The sequence below is a fragment of the Dothidotthia symphoricarpi genome, assembly GCF_010015815.1.
Source record: "Dothidotthia symphoricarpi CBS 119687 unplaced genomic scaffold P153scaffold_23, whole genome shotgun sequence".
NCBI lineage: Eukaryota > Fungi > Ascomycota > Dothideomycetes > Pleosporales > Dothidotthiaceae > Dothidotthia > Dothidotthia symphoricarpi.
Window position 1 is genome coordinate 129,008 of NW_022985030.1, and position 22,037 is coordinate 151,044.

General features: G+C 52.8%; 8 protein-coding genes across 8 annotated transcripts; 3 read left to right on the plus strand and 5 right to left on the minus strand.

Annotated features, from left to right (window-relative positions):
* Positions 1-333: 333 nt before the first annotated feature.
* P153DRAFT_379495 (uncharacterized protein) lies at positions 334-1,963 on the plus strand (the record flags this gene model as incomplete). The annotated part of the gene is made up of 2 exons (XM_033669874.1): positions 334-1,508; positions 1,804-1,963. 2 exons carry the CDS (start codon positions 334-336, stop codon positions 1,961-1,963), a joined length of 1,335 nt encoding a protein of 444 aa, XP_033518771.1.
* Positions 1,964-3,882: 1,919 nt separating this feature from the next.
* P153DRAFT_390417 (uncharacterized protein) lies at positions 3,883-6,982 on the plus strand (the record flags this gene model as incomplete). The annotated part of the gene is made up of 3 exons (XM_033670927.1): positions 3,883-3,942; positions 4,160-5,968; positions 6,020-6,982. The coding sequence occupies 3 exons, from the start codon at positions 3,883-3,885 to the stop codon at positions 6,980-6,982; spliced, it is 2,832 nt and encodes a 943-aa protein (XP_033518772.1).
* A 1,530-nt stretch (positions 6,983-8,512) lies between these two features.
* Positions 8,513-9,271, plus strand: P153DRAFT_253983 (lytic polysaccharide monooxygenase; the record flags this gene model as incomplete). The annotated part of the gene is made up of 1 exon (XM_033662752.1): positions 8,513-9,271. A coding segment is annotated over one exon (759 nt), but the record flags the coding sequence as incomplete, so codon positions are not given.
* Positions 9,272-9,958: 687 nt separating this feature from the next.
* Positions 9,959-10,768, minus strand: P153DRAFT_350361 (uncharacterized protein; the record flags this gene model as incomplete). The annotated part of the gene is made up of 1 exon (XM_033666286.1): positions 9,959-10,768. One exon carries the CDS (start codon positions 10,766-10,768, stop codon positions 9,959-9,961), a length of 810 nt encoding a protein of 269 aa, XP_033518774.1.
* A 1,050-nt stretch (positions 10,769-11,818) lies between these two features.
* Positions 11,819-13,582, minus strand: P153DRAFT_390420 (uncharacterized protein; the record flags this gene model as incomplete). The annotated part of the gene is made up of 1 exon (XM_033670928.1): positions 11,819-13,582. The coding sequence occupies one exon, from the start codon at positions 13,580-13,582 to the stop codon at positions 11,819-11,821; it is 1,764 nt and encodes a 587-aa protein (XP_033518775.1).
* A 1,519-nt stretch (positions 13,583-15,101) lies between these two features.
* On the minus strand, positions 15,102-15,674 carry P153DRAFT_257745 (uncharacterized protein; the record flags this gene model as incomplete). Its single annotated transcript, XM_033662791.1, has 1 exon — positions 15,102-15,674. A coding segment is annotated over one exon (573 nt), but the record flags the coding sequence as incomplete, so codon positions are not given.
* A 2,477-nt stretch (positions 15,675-18,151) lies between these two features.
* P153DRAFT_370829 (uncharacterized protein) lies at positions 18,152-20,202 on the minus strand. Its single transcript, XM_033669125.1, has one exon. It carries the CDS (start codon positions 19,740-19,742, stop codon positions 18,429-18,431), a length of 1,314 nt encoding a protein of 437 aa, XP_033518777.1. The 5' UTR covers positions 19,743-20,202; the 3' UTR covers positions 18,152-18,428.
* A 780-nt stretch (positions 20,203-20,982) lies between these two features.
* P153DRAFT_131003 (uncharacterized protein) lies at positions 20,983-21,997 on the minus strand. The gene has a single exon (XM_033662044.1). It carries the CDS (start codon positions 21,688-21,690, stop codon positions 21,139-21,141), a length of 552 nt encoding a protein of 183 aa, XP_033518778.1. The 5' UTR covers positions 21,691-21,997; the 3' UTR covers positions 20,983-21,138.
* Between the last annotated feature and the right edge of the window lie 40 nt (positions 21,998-22,037).

The window sequence follows — 22,037 nt, forward strand, 5'->3', positions numbered from 1 at the left end:
GAAGCCCGCACGCGCTACCGCCGCTGCCATTGGCGTGTCCACCATCGCCCTCGTCCGATCGCAGCCCACGCGGCATCTGCTCCAAGAGCCGCCCCTCGGGTTCAGCTTGCTCCGATTCGGGGCCGTCAGTGGTGCGCCTCGTGCGCTGGCGACTTTTGAGGTTGCGCTCTGCTTGACCAGGACACACACACACGCACACACTACGCACTCACGATAGAGCCGACACAGGCACGCCCGCCTCGCATGACCAGCGCTGCTGCCCCCCGCGACCCGCACCCACTGCACCCCCCAGCCGAGGGCGACGCACCACCAGAGCCTCGCACACAGCCCGCCATGGCCGCCGACGTGCTGTCCCGCCGCAGCGAGCCGGCCTCGACAGCGCCCACGGGCCCCAACCGCACCTCGCTGCCCCCGCTGCTCACCTCCCCGCCCTCCAAGGCCAAGCTCGAGCGCGCCAGCTCGTACATGAACAAGCGCCTGTCCACTCTGTCCACCGTCTCCAACGTGTCCGCCACACAGCCCTCGGCCCGCTCGCGTCCCCAGTCGACCGCCTTCCCCGTCTTCCACTCCAGCCTGCCCTACTCGCTAGTCCGCGACTTCGCCTACGACCCGCTGCACCCGCTCTTCTACGGGCCGCTGCCCGAACAACACTCCAATGTCTCCACCCCGGGGAGCGAGAAGAGCAGGAGGCTGTCAGACCCGCCGCCCGTGCCCTGGCGCAGCGACCGCGGGTGGTCTGCCGGCGCCGCCGACTCCAGCGAGCAGCTCCCGCAGACGTCCTTCGCAGACGGGCCGCCCTACAGCGAGGACGACGACATCTCCAGCCCCATCGTCACCAGCCACCACGGCGCACGCCACAAGAAGCACAAGTCCAACACGGTCGACTTTGACCACACGCGCGGGCGGCGGGGCTACCCGGAAGAATATCGGCGCGGCTCGCTGGTCGACCCCAACGGCGAGAGCAGTCGCAGCTTCCCTGCAGGCGAGGTCAGCGAACCCGCCAACGGCGTCAGCAGCGAGTACATCACATACCCCCCCGAGTCGTCCAGCCTGAGTGTGCCCGTGGGCGCCTCACGACGCGACTCGCACTTCGCCGCTACCCTGCCCCCGCGCACGTATGCAGACGAACAGGGCCCGCCCTACGACTCTGACGAAGACATGTCCGAGCCAGAAGACTACATACATAACGACAACCGCTTTTCGCGCGACTACCAATTCACCATTGCCTCGCCCGACGAAGAGATGCATGGCAAAGCAGTCGCCCTCTTCGACTTTGCCCGCGAAAACGACAACGAACTGCCCCTCGTAGAAGGACAGGTTATACTGGTCTCCTACCGCCACGGCCAGGGTTGGCTCGTCGCGCAAGACCCCAAGACGGGCGAGAGCGGCCTCGTGCCGGAGGAGTACGTGCGCCTGCTGCGCGACATCGAGGGCGGCTGGAACGGGCTCATGAACGGCAGCATACAAGCGCAGATGCAGATGCAGTCACAATCGCAGTCGCAGTCACAGTCACATACACAGACACAGACACAAACCCAACCCCAACCACAATCACAACCACCACCCCAAATACACACCCTCCCCCCCTCCCAACCACCACAACCACAACCACACCCCCACTCCCCCGAAAAACCCAACCCCCCCCCCCCCCCCCCCCCCCCCCCCCCCCCCCCCCCCCCCCCCCCCCCCCCCCACAAAACCCACCCCCCCCGCATCCCTCCCCACCCCCATCTCCGCACCCCCAGACTCCAAAACACCCACCCACCCAGAATACGCCCCCGTCATATCAACCTTCTCCACAAGCCACAAGGACCTAGAGCCCTACCCCAAAGACCGCCTCGCTACCCCGACGAATCCAGATGGCGGCACTATCGGCAAGGCGCGCGATGCTGGCGGTGTGGGGATGGAGGGTGTGGAGCGTGGACCCGACGCCAACGCTGAGGAGGCGCGGTGGAATCCTTGAGGGGGGGCGGGTTTCTACGCGATAGTTTTATCTTTTACGCTTGCCGCGGGCATTTATGGTGGTCCTGGGGGGAAGGGCGCGGGGACGGGGTCCTGCATTATCATTATGATGGTTCTTGGGATGGGTTGGGTATCTGAGGTGTTTTTCTGGCGGGGGGAGAGGCGCGCTTCATGAAGTGAGCTCGTAGTGCTTGGTTGGCTGGTTAGCTGGTGCATTGACTTGGCGTTTTTCTTGTCCTCTGGACTTTAGGACGGGACGGGTGGAGTGGAGTGGGTGTTTGTTGCTGACACTGTCGCTACTTACGCTTTTACCCTCGAACGAACGAATGAGCAAGCGGGAGGGGGACGGGGTCTGGGTTACTAGGCTATCAGCCCAGCCCAGCCTAGACCAGCGGAGGAGGGGGTTTTTACTTGTCCTTCTCGTCACACCAAGCGAGGACGGAGCGATGACAGAGCGAGGAAGTGCACGTCGACTCCAAGAGATGAAGGGGCTTGGATATTGGACGGGGAGTTAAGGGGCTGGATTGAGCTGGATTGGGCGGTGTCTTGTCTTTGTAGTTGTATGGTCATGGTCATGGATGGGTTCTTTCTTCTTTCTTCTCTCATGTTTCGTTTCTTTTGCGGTCTTGATGATGTTTATGATGATGGTTATGATGATGATGATGTGCTATGAAAGTTGGATGGGATGGATGAAGTGTGGGAATAGAGGAGATAGTACTATACTACACTATACTGTGTTCTGAGTGTGAACGGGGAGGCAGAGGCAGAAGGAGAAGGAGATGTAGAATGAACAGTCTATATGTACAGCTTCTCGTCCTGTCCTGTTTTGTGCCGTGCGGGTAGTTAGTCTATGTGCGTTTATATAGTCTTCAGTAGTTTTAAGGTCTGTATACCTCCGCGTTTTCTGGGATTTGCTTGTATCTCCGTATCTCGGTGTTTCTGGGCAGGCAGACAGGTGGGATATCCACGCTCTCAGTACAAATAGCTATCAGTATCCGTATCAGTATCGGTGCTATGTAGTGATACCTTGTACTACATGCGAAACCTCATTGCAACTAAAATTTTACTCTATTTCGGCGCATTGAATGAATGGTGTAACATACGCAGATGTCCACCGACCTAATTTTAGATTGGGAGCAGGGGGAAGAGAGGAAGATGGAGAAGAAAGGAGAGTGCTGCGATACGGGATTGTATTGTTGGGAAAGAGAGGAGAAGAGAGGATGAGATGAGAGAAGAGGATATGTGAGGTGCCTGAAAAGCAGTGCGGGGTTGTAAAAGATATATGGATGAGTACACTACTACCTTGCTGTAGCTTATGTGCATATGTATATATGGAAGGCACGACTTGATCTACATGTTTTCTTTCATCCTGTGTTGGTGTAGTGTAATGTAGTCTAGACACTAGTCGTCTACCTATCTGCCCATCCATGCAAGACCAAAGCACTCATTTCATACCAACGAAGCCCCATACCCAGTCAACACACCTACAATTCACAATTTATCAAGACCGTCCAGCCAATTAAGAACATAGTAGAAGTTACCGTCCCCAAGCAAGCACAAAAACCAAGGCATAAAGTAGTGCACCAATTCGAGATATCTCCGTTGCACCACAACAGCAAGATAGAAAAAGTGGAAAACTACAAACTGCAAACTGGAAATTTCACAAGCAGTGTCGTGTCTCCTGTGTCTGCGCTTTTCACAAATCCCATCTTTACGTCGTTGTGAGCGTAGTCTGACACTTGAGATTCATGTCGTGTGCTGGGTCATCTGAAGAGGATTGTTACACTATCCGGTGAGGGTGTGAGTGTAGATGCATCATATCATTGTATCGTGGTTGAGTACACAACGAGGCTGAGCACGCGTGCTACATATCCCGCGCCTTGCAGACGAGCGTGTTTGGTTCCATGGGCTGGACGAAAGATGAGGCGTGCCGTGCTGTGTTGGGAAGACGGTGACCAATTAGCGGGCGCGAGTGCGATGGTTGGGGTGGCTGTGCAGTGAACGTCATCTGCTGACTTGAGTTGGCTTGACTGTGAGAGGTGTGGGTGGTTAAAGTCCAAGGCTGCTGCTGTCTGTATTTGTCTCCTTTGATTGTATTTTTGTTAGGTTGGAGAGCGAGTTGTATGTATACGACATGACATGGTGAGTCGCACCACTTCGCTTCACCAACACGGCTGATATCCACGTGACACACCAGGCGTCCCCCATAGCAAGTCCCATCCCCCTCCGTTACGATACAAGTAGCCATACCGAAAGCGACATCAGAAGACGCGACACACCTCTCCCGCAGTACGAGAAAACGCAATCCGCGCCCTCCTTCACCCTGAACCTGCAAGAAGACAAAAGCAATCCAGGCCGTTTCCAACTCGTCGTCAACATCGATCCCAAGCACCAGATTCCGCCGGGCGATGTGTCTCAGAGGACTCCCACGCTTACCAAAGATGCAACTCCCCTTCCCTCGTCAGTGCTGTACCAAACGCAGAAGACTAGCCCGCCTACAAGCCCGGTGCAGGATAAGCATGGCTGGACGGACCTCAATACGCTTCCGTCTGAGTTTCTGCAGAATGTGGTGCCGGATTGGAATGTGACGTTCTCGCGCAGCGACTCGACGGCGTCGACGCAGTCTAAGACGTTGGCGGATATCAAGGCGAGGATTAAGAGGAAGGGCAGGGGGTATGTTGTGAGGCTGTTGAAGGGGTCTAGTCTGGATCCTGGAGATGTTGCGGAGGTCGATTTGGGGCAGAGTGTTGGCGGTGGGGACGGTGCGCCGCTGGAGTTGGATGCGAGTCCACTAAGGGCGGAGCTGGACGGTGGGCGGGTTGGGGATTCTGTGAAGATGGAGGACCCTTCGACTGGCGAGAGCGTGATCGGGCGACCAGATGTTTTCGAAATCGGCACGTCCAACGAGCCGGGTGTGGAGAGATCGCCGTCGGCCTTGAATAGCAGAACAGATCACCAACCGTCGTATCAAACGCTCGCGAGCCGTGTTTCAACACGGTCCGTCGTCGATGAAAGTCTGAGCGACGCCGAAACTCTGATTCCAGAAGTCCGTTCCATTGGCGGCCGCATGGACGACGACGAGACAGACTGTGAGCCGTTCTCGAGACGCAGCTCCCTCTTCCCCGTGAGGACAAATTCAGCGTCGAGTATTGTGAAGACGCCGACTCGAGGACTGTCTGTCGTGGGTCCGGTGCGAAGGGTAGAGAAAAGCAGCCGCATTCGATTGAAAGGAAACGCGGAACTGGGTCGATCTGGTGCGCACAAATCTATCAAGCGCCACTCACCGCAAAATTCGGTTATGTTTGCTTTACCCAGCAAGCCTGTTCAGGATGCCCATGTTGGTCTCCGACAACGACTTCGCACTGCTTCGCGAAACAGTGAGCAGCAAAACCTTGCACCGCAAGAAAATAGTACTTGGCAGCATACCATACGGGAAAGCGTTGAAAGGAAGCCAGGCCATTCGCGTCGTTCCTCTGTAGACGATGTTCGTCTCGCATCGAAGCCCAAAGGTAAGTTGCGGCTTCAAACAAATATTGCGCGTCCAGCATCTGCAAATACATCCCCGATAACCAGGCGAAAAAAGTCACCGAGAGTTTACAAATCCTCATCATCTTCTTCGTCGATGGCGAGTTCTCCTGAGACCCAGGGGCGTGGGCAGTCGTCGAGGTGGTCCGAGGTCGACGGTCCAGACGAGCTGCGAGAAGCGCTTCAGAAGGTCCTCGAGACTGCTCCTCAGAGCATCCAACGCATAGGAGAGACTTCTGAAAGGTCGGTACCGAGGATTGTAAAGCCGGACGATGAGCTCAATGTAGGTGAAATACCATTGCCAGCAGAACTAGAGATACGGCCTATGATCGTTAGCACGAAGAGTTCCATGATGACGTTCTGGGGCCTTGCGCTCAGTGCGTTGACGGAGAAACTTCACGATGGATTTACGGTGCTGCGGGACAGCTATGGGGCTGAGCCTCGAGTTCCACCGGGACATGTTCGTGTTCGATGGACGTGTGTGGGTGTTAAACCGTGTCATCGAACGATGTACTTTGCTGACGAGTCTCAGTCTTGTGGCGACAATTTGTACGACGACTTCATTGAGCGTCGGCCTGGTGCTGCACGTCTTCTCGAGGCGTATCTCAACCGGCCTCAGGCCCATGTGTCGAGCCCTAGCAGTCGGAGCAGCACTGCGACATCAATGTTCTCCGTCTTCGACACAACAAGCAGAGCCTCTACGCTTGCAACACCCTCATCGACGTACGGTGGTTCGTCACCATGGGGTAGAAGCGATGGTACTTCCAAGCCCACGCCACCACGGCTCAGTACTAGCAGCCCCTTCAGCGTACGCATCGGATCGTACGCCGAAGAATCATGGCTCCTTACGTGTGCCAACGAAGGTCGCTTCACGCCGAAGATCGTGCATCTCGACGTCAACGAAGCGCGCATCCGAAGTGACAGAGACCTGGCACTGGTCTTGCGCGAGCACTACGACCAGATCAACCGCCGGTGGCTCAGCTGGGCACGCCTCCGCAGTCTGACGACGATCGAGTTTGTTCAGTTCGAAGTCCACCGTAACCGCTTTGCTGACATCCGCGCCGCACCTTCCATGCCGCCCGTATCTGCCACTTCCGCAGCTCCAGTCTCGCCAACGAATGAGAAGTCTCAAACTCCTTCGCACCAGCCGTACAACTTCGAGCCCATCGATCTGCTCCCACCGGTTGGTAGTACGTATCTTCTTCATCTATTCAAGCATCCGACGGACTACGACGGCGAACTCATCACGTACCTGCGTTGTCCCAAACGGCGGCAACGTCTGGAGTTTGGCATGGGATGGGGCATCAATCTTGTAGAAGGGTTCTTGCCGCAACGTGTTTGGGCAGTCGCTGTGGTGATGGGTGTTGGGAGTGCAGTGTTTGCTATACTTTGGACGATCAAGAATGGTGATATTCAGGGCGCGTTTGGCGTCGCTGGGTGGGTGTTGGGGACTACAGGGTTGCTGATGGGGGCGATGCAGGCGTGGCTGGACTAGGTGGTAGTCAGCAAGAGGGCATGGCATGAACGCGGTCTTTTGAGCATGTTTCTCCTCTGCTCATCTCAGCACTTGGGATGAGGATACCATGTGGCAGGAAATTCTAGGAGCATAAAGGTACGGCTTTCGCTCTACGCATCTTGTTGTTGTTGACAACGCGTTACCCTCGGATTTCGGCACGCATCATTCATGCGACCGAAAGCTTTACTTCTCCTTTCGAAGACTGGAGGATTGTCTTGCCGCCAGAGACCCCCGTCTTGAAATTTTGAACCCATGCCTCGCATGACACCACCCAGAAAAAGCCAGACAACCGGCCTCAACCAAGACGATCGGGCCTGTTTTGAATGCTGGACCACACAAAGCGGAGTACGTCTTAGAACTCGCGATAGTAACATGTGGTTCTCGATCGTCATCTCTATCGATTTCGGTTGGCGCCGAGACGTTAAATCCGCTGCTGGGTTGGGTAGTTCCTGACGTCGGAACTATCATGCAAGCGAGTCCACATGTAGCATCTTGGCCCGCTCGCGATTGGAGGAAATTTGACTGTTTCAGTTTCGAAACTCTGACGTGTCCCTGACTAGGCTCCCGGAAGACGCACTACCTACGCCCACCCTCGCCTGTGGGACCGTTGCAGCGGCAAGGCGTGAGACGTGAACGGTGTGTTGCAGCCTCGCCGAACAAGAGTGGAGAGCGGTTCGATATCTGTAGATGTTGGGGGTTTTGCTTGTGGACCGCTTGTCGGCGACTCGGTCTGTGTTTCCTCCGACTGTCCACTAGCGACAATGTTTCACGCCTCAACATCATCGCATAAACGATCGGAACGGCAGTTCATCAACACGGCATTGACAGCTCCATTGCAATGGACGCCAAACCGTTGACAGTCGCCACATGTCATGCGGCCCGCTCGAGAGAAACAACCAACGTCTTGGTAACCCTGGTGTTTTCATGCCAAATTTCCACAGGAAGGGATCCGGGTGCATGTTTCACATGGGTTACTCTCCTGGATCCTTACTCCTGAACCGATGGGCGCGTCCAAGAGCGTTTCAATCCTAGGACTGCTGCGTACGACGGGTACTGATCATCGAAAATTTCATCACGCAGTGGAGAATTATTCGTTTGTACGCCTAGAATGCTGGCACGAAACACCCGTAGCCCCTACAATGTCGCTTGCTTCTACCAAGGTAGCATTTCCCGACCACGATTCAGCAATATGCAGGCGTGAAGTTTGGTTTGCGCGCGGCATTGCTTTACCGCTCTAGACCTGCTGTACCTGGTAGACGTCTTGAAGGCGTTGTGTTAGCGCCGAGCAACCAGGGCTGCCCACGATAAATAGGAAGAGCAGTGCCTCCAACAGAGAATCATCCCACAGCTCTTACTTTGGTTTCTACCACTTCATTCTTTCCATACACTCTTTCCAAGTCTCTTCACTGTGTGAAGCCGGCACGACACTCTTTACAAACTTTACCTTCATTCCCTCGATCAACTTCAAAACTCTCATCACTCTTCTCAAACAACTCCAATCCAAACATCAAGATGTACAAGTCTGTTGCTGCCCTCGCTGCCTTTGCGGCTACCGCCCTCGCCCACGGCACCACCCAGGGCGTCACCATTGACGGCGTCTGGTCTGGCGGCTTCAAGCTCGACTACTACTACGCCAAGCAGAACGGCCAGACATCCCCCGACCACATCGGTTGGTACGCCGAGGACCTCGACAATGGCTTTGTCGCGCCCGACTCCTACGGCGCCGCCGACATCATCTGCCACAAGAACGCCAGCCCCGAGGGCTCTTCCGACTCCATGGCCAAGGTCGCCGCCGGTGGAACCGTTGAGTTCAGCTGGACGGCCTGGCCCGCGTCCCACGTGGGTCCCGTCATTACCTACGTTGCTCCCTACACGGGCGACATCGCATCTGTCGACAAGACGTCCCTCAAGTGGGCCAAGATTGACGGTCAAGGTTACGAGAACGGCGCGTGGGCTGCTGTCACTATGATCGCCAACAACAACACCGTGGCCGTGACCGTCCCCGAGACCCTCAAGGCTGGCAAGTACGTCTTCCGCCACGAGATCATTGCTCTCCACAGTGCCGGCTCCGCCAACGGCGCCCAGAACTACCCCCAGTGCCTTAACATCGAGGTCACCGGCTCCGGAACTGCTGTCCCCGATGGTGTCGTTGGTACTGAGCTCTACACCGCCACCGACCCTGGTATCTTGTTCAACGTCTACGCTTCCACCATTGACTACACCGTCCCCGGCCCTGCCCTCTGGAGCGGTGCTTCCTCCTCCAACAGCAGCACCCCTACCACCACCAAGGCTGCTGCCTCTGCCTCTGCTTCGGCGACTGCTTCCGCTGTTGCCTCTGCTTCCGCATCTGCTTCCGCCGTTGTTGAGGCCACTCCCACCGCATCTGCTGTTGCCTCGGCCTCGGCCACCCCTACCAGCGGTGCCAGCGATGACGTCCCCACCACCTTCACCCTCGAGACCTTCATTGCGTGGCTCGAGGAGAAGGCTGGCTCTTCTTCCAAGGCCCGCCGCCATGCTCGCTCGTTCTTGTAGATGCATTGGATGTGAACATGGTTGATATGGTGTGAGAGAGATAGCGTTGTTCTGATGGAATGAATTGTGGTATGATTCTGATTCTTTGTGTATATACACTGTTTAGTTAGTGTAGTATTGGGAGAAATGGTCTACGGATCAGTTATTGAGCTGCTTTTGATACATTGTCTTCACATGTGAATTCTGTATGACATTGATCTTCCTGTTCGTGCTTATGATGAGATCGACATTCCTTTGTGTCGCTTCATTTTCTGCTAGGATACGATGAGTGTTGAATTGTGTGAGCGAGTTGATGTAGTTGTCCCCGTATGACTGGCGGCGAATTAGGTATCGTTATGGATGAGCAGGATAGGTTGCTTGGGACCTACTACATATTCTTCCATCTCACTTTCAGCCAGACTTCCAGTCACAACTCGCAACATCTCACCTCGCGAACTCAAACCTCTCCCACCACCGCATCGCCACAACGCCGACAAACCACCTAACAACCCCCTCCCACCTCTCCAAAAAGACCCTAAACTCCGGATGCCTAAGCTTCACACCCCTCACAAAATGGCACAGCATATCGAAATCCCTCTCCGCATCCTCCGTCCGGAAATTCTTCGCAAGGGAATGATACTTGGCCCCCGGCTGTAATAGCACATGCTCCAGCACTAGCTCCTCAATCATAAGCTTAAACTCGGCCTGCAGCAGCTCCGGCGTGGTGAGTCGTACGGCTTCACAGTTAGCTAGGTAGCGGCCCAGTTTCTGGAACACGGCGACGTGGGATATGTTCTCTGTGGCGAGTGTGGTGCCGTAGTGTGCGGAGGCGTCGTTCTGGAGGGCGGCGAGGATAGCGAGGGAGTCTGCGCGAGTGAGCAGGAGGGGCTGTGTGCCTGCGTAGTGGGGCGATGCTGGGTTGAGGATGGGGATATGTCGGCCTTGCGATAGGAACTTTCGGTGACGCGTGTTGTAGAGCGTGAAGTGTGGCGGTTTGAGCTGGAAGCCGCATGGTTGCAGGCAGGTGGGACATGTGATGTCTCGATGTGGGCTGAGGGTTGCGCCGTAGTGTGTTGTGAGGCAGGTGCGGCAGGTTGTGTGGTTGCAGCGGGGCAGCGTGTAGATGGGTCCTGGAGCGGTGGTGGAATTTAGAGGTGACGGTTGGAGTGAGGTAGCGAGGCATACTTCGCATATGGGGCTGTTGGCTGGGGAAGAAGATCCAAATAGTTCGGGGTTGTGTAGGAATAAAGCCATAGACGATTCGAGATCATGCAAGGTGTTGTTCGTGGATGGAGAGGCCGTAGTCGGAGACAGGGTGCGAGAAGCCTTCATCGGAGTGGATGGTGGTGAAAGGTAAGAGTCATGTCCAGAGTTCTGTTCCGGAGCGTGCGATGTTAGTTGAGGCGTGCCGCAAGCATCAGAAGAACACTTTGTAGTATCCATTCTGACAGAATGGTTGTAGAAGTGACGTTATGAATGCTTGTCTTCAATGTCGAATGCGTTGATGACAGAATCTTGTGGTTGAGAGATTGCCGTGGCGATTATGTAGAAAGGGATCGAACGATTGCCTAAGTAGTCGCGAGTGGGGACGATTCGGAGGGCGACGTGGAAGGAACGATTCACGGTGAATGCAGGTCGCTTTTTGCGGGTTATCACGCTTCACCTCAGAAACGGATTAACCTGGGAGAACTATCCATGACATGGTTTAAAAGACTGCTTGGGTACAAAGTCAGTTATCTCGTGCTTTCACCGTGTCAGTGTTCTTTCACGGTTGAACTTTTCATAACGACACTTGAGTAAGGGTGGATCTAATATCCACGAAAACCTTGTTAAGAAAATATTACCTCAGTCATCAGCTATACTCCTGGAGTATCTAGTCTTGCGTCCCATTGTCAAGTCCTAAGGGGATTGGTATTTTCGGGATGTGAAAACAATGAAAACAATGACCTTTGAACAAACATGGCTTTGATTGTGTGCTGGATATTTTTTGATTTCAAGGGTTGTAACATCTACAATGAGCAAATTCAGATTGTATATGGGGGCTACTTGGTGCGACAACGCGATCGAATAAAATGCGGGAACAAAAGGTCATATGCATTCACGACACAAGATAACGCACACTGACAAACTGTAAGAAGCATTGCTAGGAGATTATGAGTTATTGAATAACAGTTGACTAAGAAAATTTGTACTGATGATGCTAGGAGATAGATCCGAGTGCGTTGCGTGGAAGACATTGCATGAGAACAAAGGTTGCTCGACTCAAACTCTTTCCAAATTCTTCTCGTCCACGAGGGTTCTGGTCTAAGCTGAATTTGGCGCCTGCTCGAGAGGTGTCGGTGTCTGCTTGACGCGTTTGAAGTCGTTGGCAGAAGTATTCTCTCCATCATCCAGCCGCGATTCCATTGCCGAACGCTTGCGCCTATGATTGGGCTTGTTGAGGCTGATGGGAGTATTGTGAGTCAGTAGAGGATCTGTTTTGTCGTCTGCAGCGCTCTTGTCGACGTTATCTACCAGAGCCGTGCCTTCGGCGTCACTATCTTCCTCTTCACCCTCAGGTCTCTCCTGCCTCCTGAGAGCCTTTCGTCCCAGCTTCTGGATCTTCTTCCGAGTCGTGTTCTGCTTTCGATTGATCTTTGACTCTTGTAGCATCAGCTTGCTCTGCACCACAACCAATTCCCAAGAGTCGCCCTTCATGAGAATGTCGCATCGCGCCTTCGAGTAACGCATGAGTTGACACAAATTATCGATACGTTCTTCGAACGTCAAGTCTTGTGTCCTGGCGTTGTTCTTCAACGCGTCCGGATCAAACATCATCAATTCTGCAGGGCCATTCCTGTGCAGGCGCTCAGCAATGTGAGCTAGCTCCCAGCAGACGATTTCCATATCCTTGAGGTCGTAGAAAGGCTGGTCTTCTGATCGTGTTGCCCAACGCCTTTGAAAAGACCGACCCGAGTCTTTGGCTTCGGTGATGTCGATCATCGCAGCAAGAAGTCTCTGGACAACAACAACTCGGCCTGCATCAGTCTGCGGAATTGTCATATCATTCCTTGGTGACCGCCAGGTTATCGGCCGAATTGACATTTCTCGGAGACCTTCTCCACGATTGGCAAAGCGAAGACGTATCCCAGACCCGGAGGCCGGAGGTGCCTGGTTTGGTGGAGCCAGGGGAGGTTGGTGTTGTGAAGGACGAGGAAGAAGTTTAGGAAGATGTAGAGAAGGCTGAGATAGATCCTTGAAGCGCTCAGCTTGTTGATGTTGCTGGTAAGCGTTGTATGACTGACCAGCTATCGATCTATGTTCCGGCTGCATCGCATGGGAGTTGCGCATATGATTCCCAGCGGCCTTAAAGTGGTCATACTGAGGTGGTGGGGCAATTGTATCCGCAGGGAAATGAGGATAACCTAATGCCACCTCTTCTCTGGCAATTTTCGAGTCTCCAAGCACAGAAGGCGCTATCGGCTGCCGCAAGTAATCCTCCATATGACCATAAAACTGATCAGCTGGGCCGGCTTGGGAGGGATCATAGTGAAAGGAGTCGTCTTCATGTTCGTGGTATAATGTCTTTGGGGTAGCAAGACTATTGCTGATCGAGAAAGGGTTCATAAATGGATTAACGTAAGCATCCTGCCTCGCATACTGTAGAGGCTGTTTGTCCAGGGATTGGTCCAGAACTTCCGGCTGACTGTCATATGGTTTTTTGACAGAGGATACGACCATTCGATTTTGAGTCGCAGTCTGCGGTGTTGGTAGTTCGGTCAAGAACTGGTCATCAAAGATCCAACTATCGAAAGACTCGAGAGTGGAGCCGGTAAGATGACCACTGACTGGACGATCGTAAGCAGGATTTGGACTGGCCCTTGAGACAGGTTGTCGACTGGAGGTAGGTTTTGTTGATTCTTGAGACCTCAGGTCAGGATAGGTAGTGTTGTCTGAACTCTCCATCCAGGAATCATGCTGTTGGATTTCGTGGCCACCTTGTGAGACCTTCGTTGGCTCAGAAGAACCCGAAGCGTTTCGGGATACGAAGTCTTCAACGTGAGCTTGTTGAGAGTCTTGCTGCGACATATCGAAGACGTTCTGCAGATAAAATGTGATAGTTGACTCGGTGAGGTTGGAAATGATAACAAGTGATCCTGATAAAAGTGCAGAGGATCCTCAAAAGATCTGGAAATGCTCGAAGTAGACGATGAGAGTACGTTCGTAGATGCTTGTGCGGACTCGTTTTAGTGTAAGTTGAGGGATTGGATGGAGGATGGTGTGTATAAATCAGTTAGGAACACGTTCAACATCGTTCATATCATTCGAGAGAGGTCGGGAGTGCCCCGTGCACACCATTTCACAGTCGTCGCCGTCTGTGCTGAGGCGTATAGTTCACATGCAGCTGCTATTGCAGGAACATATAAGTGGTCTACCCTTTCACAGTTTGCAAGGTGAATGTGAGGTGTCGCAAGGTGGTTTCACGTCGCGAGTGAATGCTGACTTGAAAAAAAAGCAAGCGTGCCATAAGGCATGAGGTATCGTGAATAGCGATTATATATCGTTTTTTTCAAGTTTTGTTTAGACATGAGTGAGGATCAGGTACAATATTTATGGAGAGTTGAATTGTGTTTGTCCTCGAATGACCGCATGATGTATTGATACTTGCTAGGACACACAATTGAGTAGGGCAACAATTCGACTCAAGTGATGGGAAAGAAAAACATCAACTCAGCATGAGAGTTGGCAACTGTCTGTGGACATGAAATAGTCTATTTTTACATGAGACCATAGTTTGGTCGATTGATGCACAACAAAAAAGAGTGAGAGTTGACTTGAAAAGAGGATGTTTAATACCATTCATATGTGCAGAATCTAGCTAAGGAACACACTACACTTAAAGCAAGGAATTACTCACTAGACACTAAATCTTTCAGAAAGCACTCAGCCAGAACCATACCAACAGTTGGTAGAAAGAACCAGTGACTAAATCCATAATTGAATGACACCGGAAAACCCATGAATCAGCAAAAAACGAATGAGAATAGTTCGCAGCAACGTTCATAACCACGAGTTACCTCTAAACTTGTCCTTAGAGGTCTTAACACAAACACATGATGAACAGAACCTGAAATCAAGGCATTGTTGTAGTACGTGGCCGCTTAGAGCGAGCCGTTGATGAAGAGGGAGCATCGACTTCATCGCGAGAGCGCTTGAGGGACTGGGGTGCGCTCGGAGATCTTGCGTGGCCTGGTGGACTGCCATACGGCTCGTACCGGATCTGAGGTCGATTCTGTGCCGGGTCAGGAAGGTGAGGAGGCAGATAAGACGTCGGTACTGCGCTGCGCCTATCCGGATGTCCATTTGAGTCTTTTCCAAAATCGATATCCGATGCACTTGATGCCAGATGGTAAACTCGAGGGCCATTGCCATGTCGCCCAACCTGCTGATCCAGAATATAATTCTGAGCGCCAGTGTTGTGATGTTGAACTCCGTAGTCTAATTCGGCGTGGGTGGCCGGATGGACGCGTGCATCAGGAGCATGTTCGGGTTCCTCCGCGACGGGAGCCTTCTTTTTCCTTCCTTTCTTGCTACCGGTAGAAGTGTTTCCCTCAACCATGGGCCTTCCTTTTTCAATGTATTTCTGGCGTTTCCCATTTTGACCATGATTCATCTTCGAGAGCGATATCTTCTGAAGTGGGCAGCCGACGGCCATGTCGAGTCCTTCGCCCTTCATCATCTTATCGCAACGTGCTTTTGTGAGCCGAAGCAATGTACACACACCTTCCAGACGTTCCCCAAATTTCAAGTCACGAGACTTTTTGACTTCCTTCAGGGCCGTGGAGTCATAAACGTCTAGAGCCGCCGGTCCAAGCTCATGGAGGCGCTCAGCAATGTCGAGGAGTTTCCAGCAAACCTTCTCCATTGCTTGCGGGTTGTGGAAAGGGATATGTGGGTTCAACCAGCGGTTCTTGAATGTGTCGGAGTCTTTCTTGTCATCGCATATACTGGTATCTTGCATAGCGCCAAGCAGTCTTTTGACCCATTCCACACGATCAGAATCATTCTGCGGTAGAGTAGGGTCATATACGGGAGGATTCCACCGTTGTTCGATTACGCGGTCAGCCATGGCGGCTTCGGCTTGGGCCAAGTTCATGAACGCTAATTGCCGCGCTGCGGGTTGGGCAATACCAGAGTCTTGATGGTTGCCACTATCGTGGTATATTTGCGCATGAGTAGGGGGTCTTTGACCGTGATTGGCCACTAACCGGTTATTCTCATCAGGGGGATATTGTACTGAATGATTGGGTCGCGATGCAACGGAAGCTTGATCAAAGCGCTCATATGGTGACTGAGTGACACGAGGGTTTTGCGTATCTATACTGTATTGAACAGGTCGGACGTTCTCATCCAGCATCGCAGGCCGATCAGGAGCCCCTCGAATGTGTTGAGGATTTTGAATGCGCTGATCGTGACGGTGCAACAAAGAGTCGTTGCGAGAACGAAGAGGTTCTTTTCTTATACCGCCTGGTTGGCGAGCTTCAAACACATCTCCATTGAATGTAATGCTCTTGCCAAGATAGACGGGGGATGATGACACATCGTGAGAAATCGGTTGCTGATAGTAAGAACGAAGTGAAGGTCGCCCTTCTACAGCATGAGAATACTCCTGTCGCGAGCGAGGCAGTGTCAGATGATCGTCGCGAGGCTCAAGGGTGGTCGGAAATGGAGGAAGATGACTGAACGATCCTGGCTTGTTGCTGGGATAGCGCTCCCCAATTGGCTCATACTGACTACTATATTGGTGTTGGACGGTTGACGTGAACTCAGGTTGAATGCTGAGGAAAGTGTCATCGAAACCCGGTTCTGGTGGTCCACGAGGCTGGAAGAACTCGCCAGAGTCTGTACGATAGCCAGCACCAGGTTTGTAGGGGCGTTCTTGGTAGAGCGGGTCGTATTTGACGCTCGAGAAAGGACGATTCGGCGGTTCGGGTGCATTGACCGGTGGGCGAGGAGATGTAGTATTTCGTTCATTTCCAAAAGGAGGATGACGCACATGAAAATTTCCAAGCTGATGGTTATTCGGGTTCTCGAGGCGTTGCTTATTGTTGTAACCTTCGGAATTCAGCAAATGTGACATACTGCTTCGAGGTGCTTGCAAGTCTCGGATGGCCTGCATGCGTTGGCGTTGGATAAGATTGTCTTGTTGGCCATCGATATGATCCAAGTTGTGATGCGTAGGTTCGACGTCTTCAGTGCCTGTTGGATTGAGACGTCCGACCTCAGTACTTGCCTTCTCTTGATGGAATCGAGGAGGTTTCAACGTCTGATTTTGTGGATGAAGACCATCGGCTTGTCGTCCGAAATCAGCCAAGAGTGCATTGAATCCGGGAGAGTCTGAGAAAGGGGAGGGGTCTGCTGAATCTTTAAAGACGTCCTCGTTGTCTTGGAACCCATCGCTCATACTGAAGATATCCTCAAGTCCAGTGTCGTTGGTGCGGAGATGCTGCAAGTCGTCGGAAGTCTCTTCAGTTGGAGCATCAGCCGGTCGCTGCATCGTGGAGATATCCAATGAAACTTTGCTTCAGTCAGGGACAGATGAAGTGTTTTGTGAAGTGCGAGATTGGCGATGATTATGCACAGAACAATTGATCTCTGGCACAGATGGTACTGGTTCGGGTATCGTTCTAGTTAGGGAGAACTGGAGATTTTTTTCTATACTGTTGGTGGCGACGTGTGAAGATCGAATCGCGCGGTTACTGAGCACGACGCGTCCGGATGGAAAGTCGTGAAATGCCTTTCTGATTACGTGTGAAATGACCTCGTGTGAAAGCAAGTGTTTTTGGAACACCCTAATTGAAGTGCCGGCTTCTGGAGCACTATGAGTGAAGGGCCGAAAATAAGGTGACGATTACCTCTGCTTTGTCTTATAGAAATCACAGTCTTTGGTAATATTGATGACATTGTGCAAACACGAAGCAGGAAGAGCCGTACTTGATATCATGAACTTCTGATCCAGCGGACTTGTAAAACGAGCGAGGATGTAGAGCATTGTGACTAGACAACGCTTGAAGGAGATCAAGTGAGATGAGCTGTAAGCATAGCACAAAAACATACATAAAGGATCCATCTGCGTGAGAAGAATGTAACATACTGAAGGTAGATATACCAGCTCTGTCGACGGAAAGATTGACATTGTGATCTTGGGTCTATAAGTACTGACATAGCAAAAGCAGAACTAGCCTTCGTTTGCTTCTTACTTTGTGAAAATTGAAAATTGAAAATAGTGTCTAGCTGCATAGACCTTGGAAGTTGTCATTGAATATACAACAAGAAATGAGAGCATAATATCCGCATAGCGGGATGATACGATACATCAGCAGGACATAAGACAAAGCTCACGTGCTTGTGTTGTGTTGTGTTGAGCTTAGCTGGGGTGATACCAGGACATATGACTGACTTCCAACATGGGCTTGAGGGAGTTTGCTAGTTGGCTGGCTGGCTGACTAGTTGGCTGTTTGGGTGAGCAAAATAATGTCACGCCGGAAGATCGGGACCACAACGACACAAAGAGGAAGAAGAAGAAGAAGAAGAAGAAGAAGAAGAAGAAGAAGAAGAAGAAGAAGAAGTAGAAGAAGAAGTAGAAGAAGATAATCTGATCCAGTGTGATTTCATTTGTTATATCGACATAGCATGCGTATCGTCATGCCATCATATCATCGTATACCTTTCTTCCCAGCTGAACCCGAACCCGAAAACCCATAAACGCCATCATGTAAGCAATGTACTGCAGTGCCATGCAGTGCAGGGGGTATATCCATCTCATCCCGTTTAGAAAACTCATAAACAAACAACCTCCACAAACTCATAGCAGACGCGCACAGCGCTCCACGCAGCAGAAAAGTGGTAGAAAACAGAAAGAAAAAAGAACTACTCAAGCATACACACCCCTAAACCGCGCACCGTGTCTGTGGACTACTGAGCGGGGGGCGAGTGCGGCTGGCGCCGTGACGGTCATGGTGTAGATGTCGGTTACGGTTACGATGGGGACGGTGGTTAGGGTTACGACGGGGGCGTTTGTAGCCATGGGGAGAGACGATGAGAGTGAGGGTGTCAAAGCCGATGACGGTGACGGTGACGGTGTCAATGCCGATGATAACGACAACGACAATGACGGCGAGAGCGTTGCACCAGGGCGAGTGGACAGCGTAGGAATAGCCAACGACGTCGACGTCGCATTCCCAAACGGCGCACCAACACTCGCAGACACCGTAGGCATGGCCGACACACCGCCCGAGCCCGACGCAGATGGCGTACCGGTAAACACCGGCCCAACCTCGCCCTGCATCGCGTCCGTCATAACCGCCGTGCGCGACGCAAAGTCCTTCACCGCAACCGACATCGCATCCTGCTGCGAGCCGAGGTCGAACTGCGTCTCCGCGTCCGCTGCGAGCGCCGTATCCCCCGACGTAACATCGACATCAATGCACGTAGTGTAGTACTCGTCCTTGCCAGCAGGCAGCCCGGGGTCCTTGTCCGGCGCGGTATTCCACTGCCACACCCAGTAAAACGTGTAGGGCTTGCCTGTCGGCGCTGTGGCGGGGAGCTGGACGTCCGTCTCGCAGAAGAGGGGGTAGTTGCCTGGTCCGTCGCTGACCTGGCCAAGCGCGAAGTTGGGGTCCGACGCCTGCCGTTCCAGGGAGACGGGGGAGTCGTTTTTCTCGTAGCAGCGGCCGTCGTCGAAGTCGTTCATCGCCAGCAGCGTGCCGCGCTTATCGCCGCCTGACCCGTCTTTCGTCCACTTCAGCACGTTGACGATGCGCTCGTCTTCGTCTGGGGTCGTCGTGCCGTACACGAAGATGGTGCCTGCCTTTTCGGGCTTGCCGAGCTGGTTGTTGGGCTTGGTGATGTGTCCGTTTTCCATGTAGCGCATCGCGATGAAGCCGCCGGGCACGGCTTGCAGGCGCGGGTACTTGTCACTGGACTGTGTTTGCTGGCGCTGCTTCTCGTGGCAAAGTACTGTGCTCTCGTTGATGAAGACGCGGCCTTGGTATGCGGGGATCTCAAAGTTCATAGAGAAGCCAGTGAAGGTGGGGTCTGTTTTGGATACCATGCCCCGGGGGTAGCCGTACTCGCCGACGTACGAGCCGTTGTCGTTGATGTTGCGCAGCTGCTCGATCCAGGTGTGGCCCATGGTGACTGGGGCGACGGCCAGCGCCGCCAGGGTCATCTTCAGTATGCTCTGCATTGTGGGTGTTTGTGCGAGTGTTTGTTGTGTGGGGTATGACGGCCTGCCGAAATCGTTTGCAAAGGATGGTGTATCGTACAAGTTGAAGAACTGTCGATAATTTGGAAAGAAAGTCGTATGAAGATGATTAAACGAGTCGTCGTCGAAAAAGGTCAATCTTGGTAGAAAGCGGGAAAAAAGCGGGTCTATATATCTATGTTCACCTGAACAGCCACAATGCCATTGTTCAATGAAAGTCTTGAATCTGCGCGTTTTGTGAAGTCCCGCTTCTGTAATACGCTCACAATAGCGTGAAGAAGATGGAAGAAGGAAAAGAAGAGAATGGAAGGAAGGAAAAGCGAAGACTGAAGATGTGAGATACCAAACTACATTCAGGAGGAACCTCAATCCTTTATCAGAACGAATGAACAGACAAGTGAGACGCGCAAACGCTGTACAAAAAAAACCCTCACGACCTGGGGGACGGGTAAGTGATGAAGAGACGAGAGCCAATAGAGAAGCAGACTCATAAGGTATCGAAACGAGCGCGCCACCACACGCGACTCGGCCTTCTAGACCTCTGAAGCTTAATCTCTGCTCCCGCGGGAGTATGTGTTTCGACTCTGGACCTCTTCTGTAGCCGCCAGCACATTCTCACCCTGGTCCTGCAGTGAAGGCGTGGATCTGCAGCCTTCCGCTGCTGCTGCTGCAAGTTCCGACCGTTTTCCCGCAGGGCTGGTTCAAGGGCTGCATGCACTACGAGGCTGCACGAGGCGGGAGAGCGCCGTTAGTTGGGGGGTGTGTTACATCTGTTGATGTGAAGATAGGCGCAAGCCGTTGATCTACGACGACAACACGGGAGCTAGGCATCACTTTGACAAGCGATCGTCTCTATCCTCAACCTACACTCCCGGAGCCCAAGTCGCAGTGCAGTCCACCTAGAATAGCCACCCAGCTCACGCGACGCGACGCGACACGAGAATAGCAAGACGAGAACAAACAGGGCGCCATCAAAGCCATGCGGGAGAAGACACCTCCGGCCACGCGACGACAGGTACCGGCGGGCGCTTCGACAACGAACGAATCTCCCGCAAGCAATGGGATGGACGAAGTGAAGTCGACAAGGCCTCGGCAGATTGTTTGGCTGTTTCAGACACGGGCCCCACTCCTTCTTGATTGGACGGTTTGGATCTGCGCTACGATTCAGAGTATCACCATCTCATTGGGTGGCGAGCTCTCGTTGTAGTATGCTTGCAAACACATCGATCCCCCGTGCTGCCATCGTTGCCGCTTGTCCACCCGTTACTCACTTCTTCACGCAGTGTATATGACACGACACGACACTATGCGACACGACATCTTCACAGCACAGCATAGCCTCCTGGCACACTCAACACTCCTTCACCGCACAGCCTCCTCACATCCTCTCTCCCTCCCCCAACAACCAAAGAAATACCCCCTTGCCAGCCCAAAGCAAGTCACAAGCCCATCCCCCTCCCCACAATCTACCACCGCGTTTCAAACCGCGAGACAAGCCACGTCCTATAAACCCTGCAGCAAGTCCGCACCCCAAACCAGCATACCCATCCATTCGCGATGCAGATTTCAGATTGCGATGCCGATGTGTGTAGATTGGAGGAACGTGGTGCGAATGTCGACGCGTAAGGTCGAGATGCAGTAGTAGTGTGCGGGATTTGCGCTTCTTGCGTCGTGCTGTGATGTGGACTTTTGATTGAACAGTGGCGTGTATACCTTGTCTTGACTTGACTTGACTTGATTTGGGTTGGGCTTCTGCCCAAAAACAGGGATATGTACAAGCAGAAACTTGAAAATTAGGGCTTTTATCCGCTATACAGTGCGAAAGGAACCCGTGTATACGACAAACATGAGAAGAAGAAGACTGATATAAAAACTGCTGGTACTTATCAGCCACTGCGCTGGGTACGATGGACGGAGGCCATTCGCGCATTCCACGACTCTGTCCATACAATCGAGATAGCCAGAAAGCTCAGTGGGAAGGCCGCGACCGAAATCTTTACGCTGCCGAATGTTGAATTTGAGTTTCAAGCCAAAGTTGCTATAGTCAGGCAGATATCTACGGACATCCGTTTAAATCAGAAACGCCTAATGCTTCTCACTTTGTTTACTCGATAAGTCACTTGCTGCAATAGACTCAGATTTTCTTCCTCCCCAATCTTGAATCCGAACTGCGAGTGGGTGAGGCCGGGTGGCACAGTAACAGGGAGACATATCAACCGTACACAAGCAGATCAACACTGCGAGTAATTAATGTATCTGAGTTCCTCATCGTCAAAC